Below are 18,100 nucleotides of genomic sequence, written 5' to 3' on the forward strand. Positions count from 1 at the left end.
CACCAATTCGCATACAGGAGCACAGAGGATGCAGTCTCCATTGCGCTGCACTCTGTCCTCTCACACCTGGACAATAAAAACACCTACGCCAGAATGCTGTTTATAGACTTCAGTTCAGTGTTCAGTACAATCCTCCCCTCACAACTCATCAGGAAACTGACAGACCTAGGCATCAGTTCCCTTATGTGCAAATGGTTACTGGACTTCCTGACCAACCGGCCCAGACATGTCCAGCTGGATAACCACTGCTCATCTATCATCACAATGAACACCGGTGTACCACAAGGCTGTGTGATGAGCCCTTTCCTCTGCTCCCTCTCCACCCATGACTGCAGACCTGCCAATGGTTCCAACACAATCATTAAGTTTGCAGATGACACCACGGTGATTGGCCTCATCAAAGACAACGATGAGGCTGCCTGCAGGGAGGAGGTGGATCACCTGGCTGAGTGGTGCGACACCAACAACGTGCTGCTCAACACCGAGAACACCAAGGAGCTCATCGTAGACTACAGGAGGAATGCTGACCCACATCCACCCATCTACATTAAAGGGACGGCTGTGGAGCGTGTGAACAGCTTCAAGTTCCTGGGAGTGCACATCTCAGAGGATCTCACCTGGACGACCAACTGCTCCAAGCTGGTCAAGAAGGCTCATCAGCGCCTCTTCTTTGTGAGGACTCTGAGGAAGAACCACCTGGTGAACTTCTACTGCTGCACCATTGAGAGCATCCTGACCAACTGTATAACAGTCTGGTATGGGAGCTGCTCTGCCTCGGACCGGAAGGCGTTGCAGAGGGTTGCACATCGCCGGAGCACCACTTCCTGCCATACAAGACATCTACAGGAAGCGGTGTCTGAAAAAGGCTGGGAAAATCATCAAAAACCCCAGTTACCCAGCACACAGACTCTTCACCCTCCTGCCCTCTGAGAGGCACCACAAGGTACCGGAACAGCTTCTTCCCTACAGCTGTCAGACTCCTGAACTCTGCCTCCTGACATCTCACCCACATTAAACTCATGGACTGAACATACACACACACAACCACCCATAACTGAACACACAGACAATGGACAAAACAAACAAATGGCCGGCTGTACCCTCATACAGACAATAATAACACTGAACCACTGAACTTACAACCACTGGCACTTTATATAACTACTGTATAATTTATCCATATATCTCACTGATCTCAACTGCACTACTGTAAATGCTGTATAGACAATCATACTGTACATACAATAATTTTACAACTGTTCAGAACTGTGTACAACTGTTTATTAATACTTGCTATCTACAATCTGTATAGTTTTCATATTTTTAACCATATGTATAACCTGTTCATAGCCTGCACATAGCTTGTACACTCACTACAGCTATAGCCTGTACATACTTATAGTTATAGTATATTCATAACATACCTTCATACCGTGTACATTGTAACATACCTATAATAGATCTATATTCTGTAATATATCTATATTATTGCTAAAGCACTTTCTGGATGGATGCAAACTGCATTTCGTTGCCTTGTACTTGTGACATGTGCAATGACAATAAAGTTGAATTCTATTCTATTCTATTCACAGCTGAAACTGTGTCTCACTGTTTTATTGTGGGTTTGTTTGTTTTTTCATTTCAGTTAGATGTGACATGGACAGAAACACAACTGTAAAATCTGTTCATTTGCAAGCTTTTATTTTGGCAGGATATTGTAATATGAGGAAAACAGCAAACATAAGATAATTTTCACATTTTAAAAGCTATAGCAATACCGTATTTATAAGTATATATATTATCAGTAGCATGTAAGGCAAGCCTATCATAATTACATTTTACTATAATGTGAAAGGAAATCAGGTTCAATATGATCTTTTTAACTGTTTTAAATTGTGCTTGATGTTGTTTATAGCATTCAAAAGTATCTAACTGTAGCTAGCTATGTTAATAAGTATAACTTATATGATGACTTTTTAAAACTCTGCAATGATGAAAAAAGAAAAGGAACTGCACTGATCAGCCACAACATTAAAACCACCTGCCTAACATTGTGTATGTCGTCCTTTAGCCACAAAACCACATTTGACCTGTCAGAGTATGAACTGTGGCTATTTTGTTGTTTCAGCAGTGGAACCTTTGGATCCTGTGGGCTCTGTGGTGGAGCCTTGGAGGCTCACCTGTCAGTGGTTTTGGCTGACCATTCTATTTGTATCTATGCAACAAAAATACACATTTACATTTTACGATGAATTAATCAGTTTATCTAAGCCGTACAGGATTTTCCAAGGTGCACATTTATATATATAGTATTCATCGACCAACAATCACTTTCAGCAAATGCTAGCTATAATAATTTAAAGCTAGAAACTCATCGCTTTTATTGGATACACCAATGAGACAGTAGGAAAGTGTCAGCATCAGTTTATCAAAGTAAATCCATAAAATCTACTTTTCAAATTGAGAAATTAAATTACATCAAACATCAAATGAATGTGGCTGAATCCATAAACCACTAAAATGAGCTTATTCATTAAACTTTCTACTATAGCTACATTAAATTAGGATTTTAGTGCAGTCATGTTACTGTCACAGCTTTGTTCGCTCTCCTTTCAGCACCTCATCTGGAATCCCTCCCATCCAGCCATGTACTTCAGCCCTGTCCTGCACTCTTCCCTCTGTAGTGTATGAATCACATATGAAGTGGTTTAGCATCCGCTCGGCTGACTGCAGGCTGGCCAAGCTGCTATCTGCCACTGACATACTGCTATCAATTGGCCTCCCAATAATCATATCCCTGTGGTTGCTTGTGTTCCAATGATGAATGATCTCATTATCTAAATCCTCAGTAGCTTCATTCCCTCGATGGCGGAGGTCCATCATGGCCTCTGTGCCTCTCAGCTCTTTTTGCATGTGATGGCATGCCAGAGGAATTTCCTCCAGGCTTGCTGACCGGATAAGAATGGCAGATCCGTGGTTTGGACTAGAGGACCTGTAACTTCCCTCACCTGTCATGCCATCAGACAGATTCTTCATGCCAGAAGAGCGAGAACTAGTTTGTGGTGCGGGTAAATTGTCACTGTGGGAGGTGAACTGAAGATGAGGTATTTGCAGTGGGCGTGGAGAGTGTTGTCTGGGAATTTCCTCACTTCCTGACTCGCTGTCTCTGTCCAGGTCTGCCTCCCGGTGTCTCCAGGTCTGACCCCTGCTTGATCCTGTCAGTATAAGCCGTGGGGTCTCTTCTCCCATTTCAGACCAGTCAGATTCCTCCTCCTCTGGGACTGACCCTAGAGGTTGCTCCTGCTCAGCAGCTTTAACCTTTCCATAATTATCGTTGTCCATAAACTGAACTGGAGGAGGAGCGATTGGGAGAACCACCTGATTGATGGTATCATCTGACTGAAAATGATGGTTGTTTTTGTGTATCGCAGAAGTCACCTGAAATGAGAAGAAAAACTGATCAGTTCAATGGAATTTGGAAATAATAAATACGAAATATGATAGAAAGGAAAACAAAGGTTTTGTATGAGCAAAATTATACTAATGCCAAGTGGAACATTGTCCTCTATTTAAAACATAGGAAAAACACATTTATATTTCATGCTGTATGAAAAGATTAATATAGCCTGCATGTCATTACCCACTGGTTTGTGGACTCATAAATCTCACTCTAATCAAAATACAAGAAAGAGAGATGCATTTCCTTGAAAACTGTATTTAAAAAACATAAACTACACAGGCTGTTGGTTATAAATTGCTAATGCTACTCAGACATAAGTGTTTAGGCCAATGTGTGACCCACTTGCCTCTAGGACACAAACTTCAATACAAGAGTGGTACATTTAGGTGAGAGTAATGATTAATATCACAAACTAACCCCCTCCTGTTACCAGTTTAAACTTATTTTTTATATAATTAAATAGATTTATATAATATCTAGTGACCGAAAGAACGAGATCGCGGATACAAGCGGCAGAAATGAGCTTCCTCCGAAGGGTGGCTGGCCTCTCCCTTAGAGATAGGGTGAGAAGTTCGGCCATCCGGGAGGGGCTCAGAGTAGAGCCGCTGCTCCTCCACATCGAAAGGAGCCAGTTGAGGTGGTTCGGGCATCTGACAAGGATGCCCCCTGGGCGCCTCCTGGGTGAGGTGTTCCGGGCATGTCCCACCGGGAGGAGGCCCCGGGGCAGACCCAGGACGCGCTGGAGAGATTATATCTCTCGGCTGGCCTGGGAACGCCTTGGTGTTCCCCCGGATGAGCTGGAGGAGGTGGCTGGGGAGAGGGAGGTCTGGGCTTCTCTGCTTAGGCTGCTGCCCCCGCGACCCGACCTCGGATAAAGCGGATGAGGATGGATATAATATCTAACTGTATGTGACTAGGGAGTAATTTCAAAATGAATTTCTGTTATTACTGCAGCTCACCTGCAGCACCTAGAGATACCTTCTACACTTAGGGAATCACTGATCTAAACAATCAGATTTTTTTCTACAACCTGAGCAGCCGCTACTTTGATATTTGCAAGGAATACCAGAATTAAATGTTACTAATATTTTCCAGACCTAGAAATGAAAGAATGCCAAAGAGCTTACACTGAACACTTCGCCAGAGTTGGCAAATTTCACATTACCAAGCTGCTGCGTCAGCTCCGAAATACGACGGTTCAACCTTTGTCGTTCTTCTTCCATATTTTGAGTCTGAAACAGAAGGAAAATGGGGGAACAAGATGTAATAGCTCACATATATGTTTATAGTAATGGATGTCTTATATCAGATGTACAGCGACGCTTGCTTTCTCACCACTGAGTGAAGCTTTTGCTCCAGAACATTATTAGTCTGCTGTGTGGAGGAGCAGTTATCATGTAGTCTGAAATTAGGCAGAGACAGAGTTACTCAGCAAACATTATAACTGTTATCACTATTTGCAGTTAGTCTCTGGAAATGGCATTCTTCACCTCTTAAACCTCTCCGTGAGGTTGCTGAGCTCTGTGCGTGTCCTCTGAAGTTCTGCCTCCAACAGCTTTTGGCTACTCATGAATTCCTCTCCCAAACACTCCATCCTCACAGCTGTCTTCAGCAAACTGTGGTGCAGACCTTCATTTTGTTCCTGTATTATCCTATAATACAGACAGACAAAAAGCAAGTGTTCTCAAGCTTAGATGCATAGTTCTTTTTCTTTTTAAATGAACAGTTCCATATTTTCCATGTTATTCACATCCAAATACCCAAACAAATAACATTACACTTACATGATTCTACCCAGCTCCTGTTTCTTCTCCTGTATTAAAGAAATAAATACATAAATTTAATGAGAAAAACAGCATTCAACAGGTACTCTATTATCTAAAGTGAAAAATGAAATGAAATGAAATGAAAGATGAACATAGAATATTAGTCTAGGATGTCAAATTGATTGCTATTAGTTTGTATTTAGTAGCTAATCTATTGTTCTGTAACTAATCTATTGTTCTTTAACACGTGAATGTCATTTGCAGATCTATTGTCTGCCATGACGTGCAAGCTTTTGCCCCAAATCAATATGAATGGAAATTAGATGAACATCATTACATAACCAGTTAATGAAACACATAAAACAATGGCCTGGTAGTTACTTGTATGTATGCGCACCATAATAGAAAACATTTTCAGTAGTATAATAATGCCATACTTGATGTAATGATGGACCAATGAAACTTGTTCGTTCCTCTTCGTGGCTGCTGGGCTTGCTTGCTGTTGTCCCGGAAGACTCTGGTTTAATGGAAAGAGACTCTGTCTTCCCGTGTGCCGGTGGACTGCCAGCAGAATGCCCCTTCAAATGAGTGTGGTGGTCATCATGGTCAAGATCACTGTTTCTTGAGTGGTGCTGGTTGGGATGTGATTCATGGTGGTGATGACCTGATCTGTAGTGGTCTCCATGTTGTACGCAATGGCCTGGATTGTGTTGGTCTCCATGATGGTGATGAGATTCCCTATGTTGATCTTCATGGTGATGATGGCCTGAACTATGATGGTCATCATGATGATGATGATCTAGACTGTGGTGGTCATGTTGATGGTGAATGTTCGAACTATGATGGTCACGGTGACGATAGTGATGGTCTGGACTGTGATGGTCTCCATCATGACGATGATGGTCTGAAAGGTGGTGATCTCTATGATGATGGTGATGATGATCTTGACTGTGGTGGTCTCCATGATGATGATGGGGATGCCCCAGATTGTGGTGGTCTCCATGATGCTGATGCACTGGACTGTGGTGGTCATGATGATGGTGGTGTTCTGGGCTATTGTGGTCCCCATGGTGATGGTCATGGTGATGGTTTGGACTATGGTGGCCCCCATGGTGATGGTGATGGCCTTGGCTATGGCGATCTCCATGATGATGGTGATGGTCTGGACTGTGGTGGTCTCCATGATGATGGTGATGGTCTGGACTGTGGTGGTCTCCACGATGATGGTGATCCTCTAGACTATTGTTGTCTCCATGGTGATGGTGGTGACCTGGGCTATGGTGTTCTCTGTGATGATGGTGATGGTCTGGACTATGGTGGTCTTTGTGATGATGGTGATGGTCTGGACTATGGTGGGCTTTGTGATGATGGTGATGGTCTGGACTATGGTGGTCTTTGTGATGATGGTGATGGTCTGGACTATCATGGTCTCCTTGGTGATGGCCTTGGCTATTGTGGTCTACATGATGATGGTGATGGTGATGAACATGACCGTAGTGCTTGCCATGGTGGTGATGGTGTGCATTACTATGATGATGGGATGGGCTATAGGGTTCTCTATGTCGATGTTGCCCATGGTGATCGTGATGTGATGCAGTGTGGTGATCTTTGTTGTGGTAAGTATGGCTGTGTGAATCTCCATGGGGATATACAGGACTGTGGTCCTTTCTGTGATGATGGCGATGACTTGGGCTATTTTCATGGTAATGATGATGGTGATGGTGACTAGAAGTCTCATGGGCTCCTTTGTGGTGGTTATGGCAGTGCTTAAAAGAATGGGAGTGACGCTCAGGAGATTGAGACCATGAATGACGTCTTCTAAAACAACTGAATTCTGTGCAGCTTTTTGGCCTATGATGCATGTGATGGGATGACTCTTCAAAATAGCGACTTTCACCGTGGAAAGATTTAGACTGAGACAACTGCGAAGAGTGTGAATATTTGCTGGAGCTAATTGAGTCTGCACTGGTGGGGCGACTTTGCTGTCTAGGTTTGTCAGTCCTGCTGTCTGCCTTCCTGGATCTAAGAGAGGCCTGCCCTGGACTGCAGGGTCGTTGCGCATCTGTCACGCCAAGAGTGGTTAGCCTCATTGGGCTGAGCACTTGCCGAGTAATCTCATTAAGAAAAGCAGAGAACTTCATTTTTTCTTTCATTAAATTCTTCCTGGCTTCATTTTCCCTCTTCTCCGATTCATTTTCATCCTCATTTCCATTTCCTTTGTCTTTGGGTGTGGTGAGAGCCTCCATTGATTTGGCTTTGCGGAAACTTCCATCATTTTCAAAGCTTCTTGTAATTTTCTTAGGGCTTTTTGAGCTTCCATTTTTGGGGCCACAACGAGAGGACTTGCTTTTCTCTTGTTTCTGTTTGTTGGGCAGCTCATTTGAATTAGCTGGTTTATTTATCAAAGGAGCCATGTCATCTCCTTCATCAAAGTACTTGTGTTTTCCAGAGATATCGGTCCAGGATTGTGAATGCTGTGGCTTCCTGAAAGGATTGCTATCTGAAGTGTCACTGTTGCTGCTGTTCTGAGAAGACAGACTAGAAGAAGAGGAAGATGTTGTAGAAGAGGAAGAGGAAGAGGAAGGGGAGGAGGAAGAAGAAGAGGAGGAGGAGGAGGAGGAGGACAAGGAGGAAGATGAGGATGTCGATGAAGATGAAGAGGATGAAGAAGAATGGCTTGAGGAACTTGAGGAAGTTTGTGAAAGAGAAACATGACGATGGTTTTGCTTGTGGTGGTAATGGTGAGATTCGGACTGATGTTGATGGTTGGTATGATGATCACTCAAAATGCTCTCCTCTGCTGTTGAATGAGTGCTATTTCAAAAAGAAAACATGGGTGTTAAAGTGCACAGTGTCAACAGTGAATGAATTCTGATACTCGGTTAGCCTAACTACCAACCACACATGATTAATCCTCATTTTGTAAAAACCCCCAAAAATCTATATGAAATGCTTAAATAATTACTGTTAACATACAGTCAGAAAAAGGATGGACTTACTCATGACTATCGTTGCCATCCGACCTTTGTTTATTATTGTGACGATGATGGCCTTGATTTTGATGGTGGTGCTTCACATGTGGAGCTTTTGAGCCAGGTGGTCTTCTGTGCTTGTGCTCTTTTTCTTGATGATCACACATTTCTGCCTTGTGACTTATGATCTCCCTGGTGTTCTGATGAGGATGTACAGGTCTGAATTTTTTTTCCATCAGCTGGCAATGCAATCAAGAGTCCTCAGAAACTTGCACAAACTCAGTTCATCCACTTACATCCACCAATTCTTCAAGGTCAACGTAATGATTTAGTCAAGAATTGACAAAACGCCTTATGACTTAGAAACAAAGTTGTGGTGTTTATTGTACCATAGAAAGATTTAAAATATTATGTCACATTTAACCTCTGACCTTTGCTTCAATGTGATTATAATGATACACAGATCTATTTAAAACTATATTTCTTATCATCATTGTTTGTATTGATATGATATTGGTATATAGTGAATGATATATGAAGATTCTAAATATCACATTACTTTGGACCTCTGACTTCTTCAAGGTCAAATAAGATAAAACTTTGATAAAACTTCATCTTAAACTTAAACTATGCTTAAAATTCTGTTGCCTTTGTTTGCATTGGCAGAACAAAGGAAATGAAACTGGTATATGATAGCGATTCTTACTATCACATTATAGTTTGTATCCAAATATCATGTCACATTTGACCTCCGACCTCACGTTTACATTTCACATCTGCCTGTCTTTGAAGCTGACCCCAAGAGAGTCAGCTGCCTTGGTGGAGGTTTGTGCTTTCAGAGTCTTGCTTATTTTTCTATCATATTCAAAGTGTGCATAATAACAGGAACACAGCAATACTTCAAATTTGCATCTATAAAATCTGAAAATGCCTGTTATAATATACATTCAGTGATTACAAATTCATAGATCTATTCTAGATTACTACAATCTAGATCCAGAATGAAAACAAATAACTTACTTAAACTTAATAAGATTATTGCATTAACATTAACATCAGTGTCATTTCTCACATGTAATAAGCAACAACAGTTTTCGAGAGGATGAAAAACTGTTCCAGCTGCTTTTTTGTGACTAACTAAGCTGCCATAGAGACAAGAGCTGTACTCACAGTCTTCCACAGGCCCTGACGTTCACAGAAGCTCCCCTTGCGTGATGTGCCTTCTAATTGAACTGGGAGGCACATGTGAAGCACACACACTCCCATTTCAATTTATACTCCTGCACCGTCCAATGACAGAAAGGAAAGCTGCCGTGAGCAGCTACTTTGAACTCTATTAAACTCTATTGAATACTCTGTATGACACCTTTTGAATTTAAAAATAACCAGCTGAATGAGGAATGTATTGTTCTGTGCATGTACAGTATAACTCCAAAATCAATTCAAGCCACATGCACACATTTCTGTAGTGTACATTAAAAAAAGCCTGAAACATTAATTTTCATTGCAGTTTTCATTCACTTTCATTTAAAAAAAATATATATTTCTGGATTTTTGTACTAGTTTTGTTCTGCTGAAGCTGCAAGACATCGAAGCAGCGCTGCATTATTTGAACTTTGTCTGCCTGTCTCAATATATCACCAAAGAAATCTCAAAAATCACAAGAATCTATCTTTATTTTGGAAATGGCCTGAAGACACAGCGATAGAATGAAGCCTTAATGTCACTGATGTGAGCTGCTATGCCAGCCAAAAAACACAATGGCTTCCAGCATTCATTGCTCAGTGTGCACAGGGGCACGTACAGCTGGGCTCATCAAAAATAGGAACAGCAAAGGGAAAAAAATGTGAGGTAAACTCTGTTTTTGAAGCGAGTCTGTATGACTGCAAGGCATGGTGGTGGGTGGGTATCAGATGTTATCTTCTTGTATTACACATTTCACAAAATGCTCTTTTTTGTCTGTTAATGTGTTAGAGATGGGAAAATGAAAATTCTTCTGTTAAAAAGGCCAAGCTAGCCTATAAAACTCACTCCAGATGTAAAAGTGCATTACAAAGACATTTTTACCGCCTACGATTGGCATCAGGAGTGCAGCGAGGTGCAGGAAAAGTGTGCAGCATGTTAACAAGAAAGTGTGGACGTATTGATCAGGATGTCCCTATTATGTCAGTGCAATGGACAATCTAATAACTCAGAGTTACTGAGAAATACATTGAACTCCAATAGAGTGACAAAAACCATTAGACTTCACAAAGCAGTCAAGCGATTATGTTAAAACACCACATATAATTTTCATGCATCGAGTAACATGTCGGAGAATACAATCAAAGTATTCTGGTGTATAAAGCAGACCTGTGATCTGCTTTGTAATTTTTGCAACATGTGCATGTTGATAACTGCTGGCAGGTCTCCCCTCATCAATGTAACCGTGGCTCAGAACCACAGACAATCAATAGCATGCACAATGGAAAGCTGGGAGAGTCAGATAATGCTCATGCGCATTGGTGGATATTTATAACACTAATATCTACACAGGACTCAATAAAGCAGGATGTGGCAAAGGTACATCACGCAATAAGTCATCGCAGGCAGTAATGAATGCTGTCCTTTCCACGCTAAAAGACTGTGATTGTCCTTTTTCAGATACATTTAATTGTTACAACTTTTAAGTAAACTTTTTATGCGGGGAAAATATGACTGCTGTATGGGTATGTTGCCCTATCATGTGCTGCAGGTTCACTTGGTATGTCACATGAGCAATTCAAAGCATGCCTTAAGGTCACTTACTGAATCTCAGACCAACTGTTTGGGCCTCTGGCATTTTAATAATAAACTAACAGAAGTAATAAAGAGACTTTAAATGTGGTACAGTTCTTGGTGCCAGGTGTGCTGGTCTGAGTGTAGCTTGGGAACGCCAAGCAAGGGAAGAGCCAATCACAAGTGAGTCACACAGGTGATTGCTGCCAGCTGTAGGGACTGCTTCCTGCCATTTTCCTGGCCTGTGCTGTGTTGCCCATGTGCTTTGGACTGACTAATACTTTTGCCAGATAAAATGAAATGACAGATATTTTATTAGTAGATTTAATAACTGTAAAGCTTTATTATTTCTGTATTGGTGTATTTTTTATTTACTAATTTATATGTTACTTTTAATTGTAGGCAGAAAATGAGCAGAACACTGGCTGCCTTTTATTTAAGGATTGTTTTAGACGCCATTCACAGCACTGACTTGTTTAGTAATTCTAGCGGCTGTATTTAGTGTAGACTTTTAATTCCTTGTTTGCTTCTAGGACTGCAGCTGGTGGTTGCCTCCAGTCACGGGAGTTGTTGCCATACAAGGAGTTCACTGACTTTTGCGGTCATATAATTTCTTTGTATGTTTGTAAGTTTCTAATAAATGGCCAGTTGTGATCTGTTAATTGAAGCTCCTGCATCCTATTGCCATTTTCACATGAATATTTCATTGTTATTCATTTCCACACTGGCATTTCCCCACCCAGCCATCTCTGGGGTTTACAGAGGATGTTCTGGAAAAAAGAGAGAATATCCAGTGAGTGGCAGATCTCTGGGAGAAAATGCAATGTTGTTGCCAGAACAAAATGTTAGACTGCTTTAAGTTGATAGGAAGCAACAGTAACTCAGATAACCACGCATTACAATCAAAGTATGCAGAGCAGCATCTCTGAATGGAGAGCACATTGAACCTTGTAGCAGATGGGCTACAGAAGACCACAGCGGGTGACACTTCTTTCCGCTAAGAAGAAGAAACTGAAGCTACAATTTGCACAAGTTCACCAAAATTGGATAATAGGAGAGTGGGAAAACGTTGCCTGTTCTAATGTCTTCTGCAACATTTACATGGTAGGGTGAGAATTTTGAAAAATGAAAGCATGGATCCATCCTGCCTTGTATCAACAGTTCAGGGTGATGGATTGTTTAAAGGTCACAGCCTGCATGAGTATTGTTGCTGACATGTCAGTGTCCTTTATGACCACAGTGTACCCATGTCCTAATGGCTGCATTGTTGCTGATCTATGAAGTAAATATGGGCCAAATATCACAAAACCAGAGGAACGTAGTACTAGCAATGTGTTCCTAACAAAGTGGCCAGTGAGTGTGTGACGAGATGAGACTAAAAGGTTTAGTTAATATGATTCTGGTTCTTTAAGCCCCAAATTGTAACTATTATGCTTTTGAACATTGACTACTGTCATATGTACATAACTATGCAGGAAAACCCTACATAAAGTGTTTAATTAATAATAATAAATTTTAAAACAGAGGAGCTGGGAGTCTGTTCAGAGGCCAGACTCTGATCTTTAAGAGCTGAGTGAGACCAGCAGGGGGAGTTGAGTTAGAGTTGCTTGCAGTCACATGGTTTAGCACCGCGTTGTTTATTTATCAGGCTTTGTCTACACCATGTAGGCCTGCCTGTATCTTTTTCCTAATGTATCAAGTCCGAGCATGCAGCTCCTTCAAAACATATCATTTTAAAGCCCATGTATACTCCTTGTGGAAGAATTTAAAAAAAGAAAAAAAACAGCATGTTTTTGAAATAAATCCTGGTTGAAAAATGTGAAAACCTACTGAAATAAGATACAAACTCCAAAACCTTTCAAAGTCACCATTTATTAGAACAGATGTACTGTATATGTAGTGTTTTGTCACAGTGAGATACTGTAGAAGAGAAGACGCACTCCTGCAGACTGCAGGAGTGCAGGAGTGACAGCAGTTGTTTTTTTTCCTTTCTTCCTGCTCTTTGAAGGCTGGAGAAATCATCCAGAAATGTTGTCATTTATGTGGGATGTTATTTACTCTTAAAATCACTGGTCTGCATCACCAGCAGTCAGCAGGAGCTTCATTAAAACTGGGCAATAAGATAATAAATATGTTTGATATAAGACACTATAAAGTGCAATATAACATATCCCCGCTGAAGCTATACAAATGGAATTTCAAACATAGCTCACGCATGATTTTTGCTGCGCACAGCAGAAGAATACATCACCATGAAATTAAAAAAAATACTGCATTTCTGGAGCATTTCTATTTAATGGCCAGTCAAAAACATCAGGAAAAATGTACACACAGTATGTATGGAAAATCTAAAAGCAAAGCAATCAGTTTTCAGGAGTAATGCAGACACTTATAAATAGTTGTGTATTATGTGTGGGGTACAACTCCAGTTATGAAGGCAACATTTTCTCAATGAGAAATTCACAACCCTCAAAAACAAACCTGTAACTGGAATCTGTTTACATCTGCATAAAAGTGGCTTTTTTGTTACATTCTGGCATTTCTGCCAGCTTAAGATGTTCTTTCAACATCAACAGTGTTTAGTTTCTAGTGAACTTGAGGAAAAAGAAAAAAAAAGAGAAAATCAAATTAGAGAGATCACTGACAAATATTATACAAATACTGCCCCCTCTTTATCAAAGCAACAGTTACCAAATCCTTTGCCAAAACACACCAAGCCTTGGTCACGTCCCCAGGTCCACGGCCCTGTGTAACAGAGAGAAATCAGGGATTGCCTCCACTATAAAGTACAGCCTCTTCCCAGTGGGTAAACAGCGCCCTCTGGTGAGCTAACCCTATAATAGTAGTCCATTTTCAGCTCTTTTCTACACAGGCATACGTTGTGTAACGCATGAGAAAAAGAAGGGGTCATTGCATGTCATCAGTTTTTCCCCACACGGATGTTGGGATTAAGAAGAGGATCTAAATTTGGGTCTGAGCCAGCCGACGCGCGTCCAAGTTTAGCCATGATGATTATCAACGTAAAGAATCCCAGAACTCCGACCAGCAGAAGCATGAAGACGCGCTGTTTCCAGGAAAGAGAGCTCCGCTTTCCACCAGTGCGGTTCCTGGAAAGATCATAAGAACATTCCCATATTATTTTCTGTCACAGTAATTAAAGAAGTCTGTTCCAAAATGCTGTCATATAATACTAACTTGAGTATTTGAGCAAACCAACTTAACGCTGGTCGCCGCCGATACTTGTCGTCATCAAAGTCGATCTGTGTCACAGAGCTGTGACCACCGTCCCGTGTGTCATACACCTTTCTCGGTGATGACGCTGGAGGAGGAAAGAAAAGGATCATGTCTCAGCAAGAAAGGAAAACGGTTTCTATATTATATTTTGAGCTACAGAGTTCAAGAAGGTTCTGGGCTCAAACCCATTAGCCAGCTAAGATCTTTTTATGTGGAGTGTGCAGGTTCTCTCCAGGTAAACTGGTGATTCTAAACTGGCTGTAGGTGTGAATGCGAGTGTGAATAGTTGGCTGTCTCTCTGCTTTAGCGCTGCCATGGACTAGTGACCTGTTCAAGGTGTACCCGCTCATTTCACCCTGACAACCAACACAGGCTTCAGCCCCCCCCATGCAACCCTGAATTGGACAGCTGGAAGAAAATGGATGGATAGAGTTTTGACAGCAGAAATTTATGACACGTCCTCCAGCTGCTATCATGGCTGTCCCTGAGGACGCAGCACAGAGACAAATGGGGGAGAAATAACAGACAGGCATCTTGGCCCAATTTTGTAAATTTCAATTTCTTGGCCCAATTTGGACATCAAGGTTGACGCACTGCTCCACAACATCGTGGACTGTCACCACTAGAATCTTAATCGTTGTCTGTACAAAGACATTTTAGGACAGCACTTGGGGAAGCTTGGGGTTGAAGAGGTTGAGTATAAAAAATCAAGTGATGGTAAAAGGACTTATGTTTAATCCTCTGTATGCATTTTGGCGTTTATGAGAATGCTTATGAAAAGTTTAGCTTTGTTTGGCAAAAAGGGTGGAAGGTTTCATGAAATCGGTCTCAGCACAGAGTGGGAGCAGATTGGGAGGGCTTTCTGAGCACTGTACCTGTGTGTATTGTGATAGTGTCACCGGCGGTGGCAGTAGTAAAGTTGATCATAGAGTGCTCCTGCATGTTTGGATCCCCATTCTTATGAGGACCTCCAATGTCTCCCTGTTGTGGAGGTGAGATGTAATTAGATGGTGCGCTGCTGGTGTAAGAATGGCTGGGGTACATGTTGCTTTGTTCTTGTGCTGTAGAAACACATAAAAAAAAAGAAAAAAGAGAGACAGATGATCTTCTCTGATGTTTGCTACTTTTATTATAAATGAAAACACTTCACCAGACAGAACGGAGAAGAAAACAGAGTAAGGCTTACAATCAAATGTTGACCAGTCTGCATAATCTGTGACATCATTAGATGCAGTCTCATCAAGGACCTGGACAGGCTCCTCAATCTGAGATAGTCAAACATCACTCGTTTCATTATCTCACAGCATCACACGTGTAAACTTGATTTTTAAATACAACCAGAAAATGCTAAGAATGACTATGTATGCTTTTTTTTACTTGATTAGTTTTCAGGATACAACGGCGACAGGGAGATTACACAACAAAGACTTACCAGTGGCAGCCCCAAACCAGCTCTAGCCCAGTTAACAGATGACAGCTGTTCTTTCAGCACATCAGCAACTGGGCTGGCCATGTTGGTAGGGGGGAAAACTGGACCCTGGCAGGTAGGACACTGGTATCCTGCTGGGGCCGTATGGAGGGGCAGTCGAGATGCCAGGTTATTAAGACATGCCCAGTGAAACACATCTGTGGGGGAAAAAAAAGTTTCACTTTGCAGAGATAGGATCAGAATCTTATTTATTTAAGCTATGAGCACAAACAAAAATTAAGTAGCCCATTAATCCTTGCTGTCTGCTTACAACGAACTGTTGACTTGTACAGGAAAAGAAACCTGAATCTCACCGTAGCAGATCAGTCTGACAGTGTCCTGTGCAGTGAGCGGATTATTGCACAGAGTACAGTTTGGGTTGTAATCACTGTCCTGAAGCCATTGCAGATATGATTGCACGATACACTGAAGGAGAAAATGTTAAAAACACAAAAGGTTACTGTGATGCTACAAGTTTTGTACAAATATGTGCGACACCATGCATTCACCCACTAACCTTGTTGTGGTTGGAGACAAGGCAATGCTCGCACACGTTCACACGGTGTTCGAAGCAGAATAAATTGGTTACTTTTCTCTTTGGACACTTGCAGAGACCCATGGCCACCTGCGATCTGCTGAGGACAAACAAGTAGTTTGTGTTGGACTGCTAAAACAGCATGAGCTCAGACTGAGGATCACAATTGTCATTATTCTGTAAATTCAAGCCCACATTCCATTTTACTATGAGCAGAAGCTACAAACATGAAGCATGCATGTAAAACATGAGACTTTTAAAGTCTCACATTTAATCTAGTTATCCTGAGGTCAGCTGCACTTTAAATACAGCTTAGAGGCACAAAAAAAAAATGACATAACTTTATTTATTGATGTTTTCCTGACAGGAAATGTTTGACAAAATTCCTGACATTGAGTGTAGAAATCCTCCTGAATAAAAAAAAATAGTAATGAGTCGGGTTTTAACTTAACTTATGCTGTGCTCAAGAAAATAAACATATTAAACATCTGGCATGAAAAATATTTAATGGTTTTAATACAAATTAAATTTTTTTGGCTTGGAAACTTGATATGTCAGTATACAGCAATATGATAATGGTATGTGATGATATAAAGAGCTAGCTTTGTCTGCTCTCTTATTCACAAAGAGAAACTTATTCCCCAAGGAATCTTTGTTTCCTCTTGGGATCGAACTGTGGATCTTTTGCTGGTCAGGCAAATGTAAACCACCACACAATGAAGCCAGTATGTGGCTTTGAAAACAGACAAAATTTACATGTTTATAATGGTGTGTATATATATATATATAGCAGGCATTTCATTTTCTGCTTTTGCCTAACACACATTCTTTACATATTTCTCCAAAGAACAGATCTTATCTTGATATGTTACAGTACTTCATACATAGTTCCATACAGAGTTACAAATGATGTCAACTTGACTTCAGCTTTTCTGAATTTAGAATTCTGTTAAATATATGTGACGTTTGCTGAGTGTTTTGCCCTAGCTAGGTGATAGTAAGTACAAAGGCCGAAGCATGGGTGGTCTTCGTAACTACTTCGCTGATGTCACCCTGTTGTCATGTCACAGTCAGCAAATGAACTGTCCCAAACAAACCTAACACTCTTTGGATATTATAACGCAGTTTAAAGGCTGGGATTTCAAATCATCGCCACCTTATGTCAACGTGCCATAATTCAGATATGAGCAATATACCACTCAAACACGACAATAGGTGCTACTCATTGTATTGACTGTCACTACTTTTTATTTCTTTATCTGTAATAGTTGCACGCAGTGTTTGGATGTGGGAACTTCCCATAAGTAATTCGAAAACCCAGCTGCTCAGCATCTACGTCTTTTTAAATATCAACTAACACGTCTTGACAGCTGTAACACCTGGCCACAGCGTAATTCCAACATTTAACTCAGCTAACAGCGGCTAGCTGCTAGCTCAACTGGAAGTTATCGGGTAAAGCAGCGTTAGCGAGCTAAACTAGCTAGCTGTTGGAGTTGACGAAGTTCAAATATAGACAATAATTACAGACGTTACCTGTCAGACAGACATTAATCGAGTCGCTTTCGCTTTAGGTGATGTGGTACGCCTGTCATTTAAGCTTTCTTGCTGAATTCACATGGAAGGCGGCTCCAGAGGTTGTCATCAGTAAAACTGGTTCCTTCCTCCTTCTGTTTATGTGCCACGTCTCTTCCGCTTCTCTTTCTTCTTCGTGTGTTTTTGTAAACAAACCGATTGGCGTATGCTGCCATCTGCTGCGTCGAAGCGCACAGGACTACCCCGTTAGAATGATTTGTAAAAAGGTGAATGTTGTCATATCGGTAATTAAATGTATAAAAGTGATAAGTATAAACCTTAGCATGAGCCAGGCTTTGTTTTGTAAATCTGTTTCTAATCACAACCCTCTTTGGC

At 41.2% G+C, this 18,100-nt stretch overlaps 2 protein-coding genes across 3 annotated transcripts; both read right to left on the reverse strand.

Annotated features, from left to right (window-relative positions):
* Positions 1 to 1,682: 1,682 nt before the first annotated feature.
* On the reverse strand, positions 1,683 to 9,429 carry si:dkey-273o13.3 (LIM domain-containing protein A). Its single transcript, XM_005471956.3, has 8 exons — positions 9,369 to 9,429; positions 8,226 to 8,437; positions 5,664 to 8,040; positions 5,245 to 5,273; positions 4,951 to 5,112; positions 4,796 to 4,862; positions 4,588 to 4,692; positions 1,683 to 3,438 (listed from the first exon to the last, which is right to left on the reverse strand). Exons 2-8 carry the CDS (start codon positions 8,432 to 8,434, stop codon positions 2,590 to 2,592), a joined length of 3,798 nt encoding a protein of 1,265 aa, XP_005472013.3. The 5' UTR covers positions 8,435 to 8,437; positions 9,369 to 9,429; the 3' UTR covers positions 1,683 to 2,589.
* Positions 9,430 to 12,811: 3,382 nt separating this feature from the next.
* zfpl1 (zinc finger protein-like 1) lies at positions 12,812 to 17,895 on the reverse strand. 2 transcript variants are annotated; one of them, XM_003450439.5, is made up of 8 exons: positions 17,726 to 17,895; positions 16,175 to 16,289; positions 15,972 to 16,083; positions 15,622 to 15,815; positions 15,376 to 15,454; positions 15,065 to 15,250; positions 14,151 to 14,274; positions 12,812 to 14,062 (listed from the first exon to the last, which is right to left on the reverse strand). In XM_003450439.5, exons 2-8 carry the CDS (start codon positions 16,274 to 16,276, stop codon positions 13,876 to 13,878), a joined length of 984 nt encoding a protein of 327 aa, XP_003450487.1. In that variant the 5' UTR covers positions 16,277 to 16,289; positions 17,726 to 17,895; the 3' UTR covers positions 12,812 to 13,875. The 2 variants fall into 2 exon arrangements, with proteins under 2 accessions (XP_003450487.1, XP_005472014.1); XM_005471957.4 differs by having other exon boundaries at positions 16,175 to 16,292.
* Positions 17,896 to 18,100: the final 205 nt, after the last annotated feature.

Source organism: Oreochromis niloticus, linkage group LG10 (genome assembly GCF_001858045.2).
Source record: "Oreochromis niloticus isolate F11D_XX linkage group LG10, O_niloticus_UMD_NMBU, whole genome shotgun sequence".
In the NCBI taxonomy this organism is placed as follows: Eukaryota; Metazoa; Chordata; class Actinopteri; order Cichliformes; family Cichlidae; genus Oreochromis; species Oreochromis niloticus.

Coding starts and splice junctions, on each gene's coding strand:
- zfpl1 (XM_003450439.5), bottom strand. CDS start 16,276: ATGGGTCTCTGCAAGTGTCCAAAGAGAAAAGTAACCAATTTATTCTGC. Junction 16,084..16,174: donor TTGTCTCCAACCACAACAAG/GTTAGTGGGTGA, acceptor TTTCTCCTTCAG/TGTATCGTGCAATCATATCT. Junction 15,251..15,375: donor AGACTGGTCAACATTTGATT/GTAAGCCTTACT, acceptor GTGTTTCTACAG/CACAAGAACAAAGCAACATG.
- si:dkey-273o13.3 (XM_005471956.3), bottom strand. CDS start 8,434: ATGGAAAAAAAATTCAGACCTGTACATCCTCATCAGAACACCAGGGAG. Junction 8,041..8,225: donor GATGGCAACGATAGTCATGA/GTAAGTCCATCC, acceptor TTTTTGAAATAG/CACTCATTCAACAGCAGAGG. Junction 5,113..5,244: donor CAGGAGCTGGGTAGAATCAT/GTAAGTGTAATG, acceptor TCTGTATTATAG/GATAATACAGGAACAAAATG.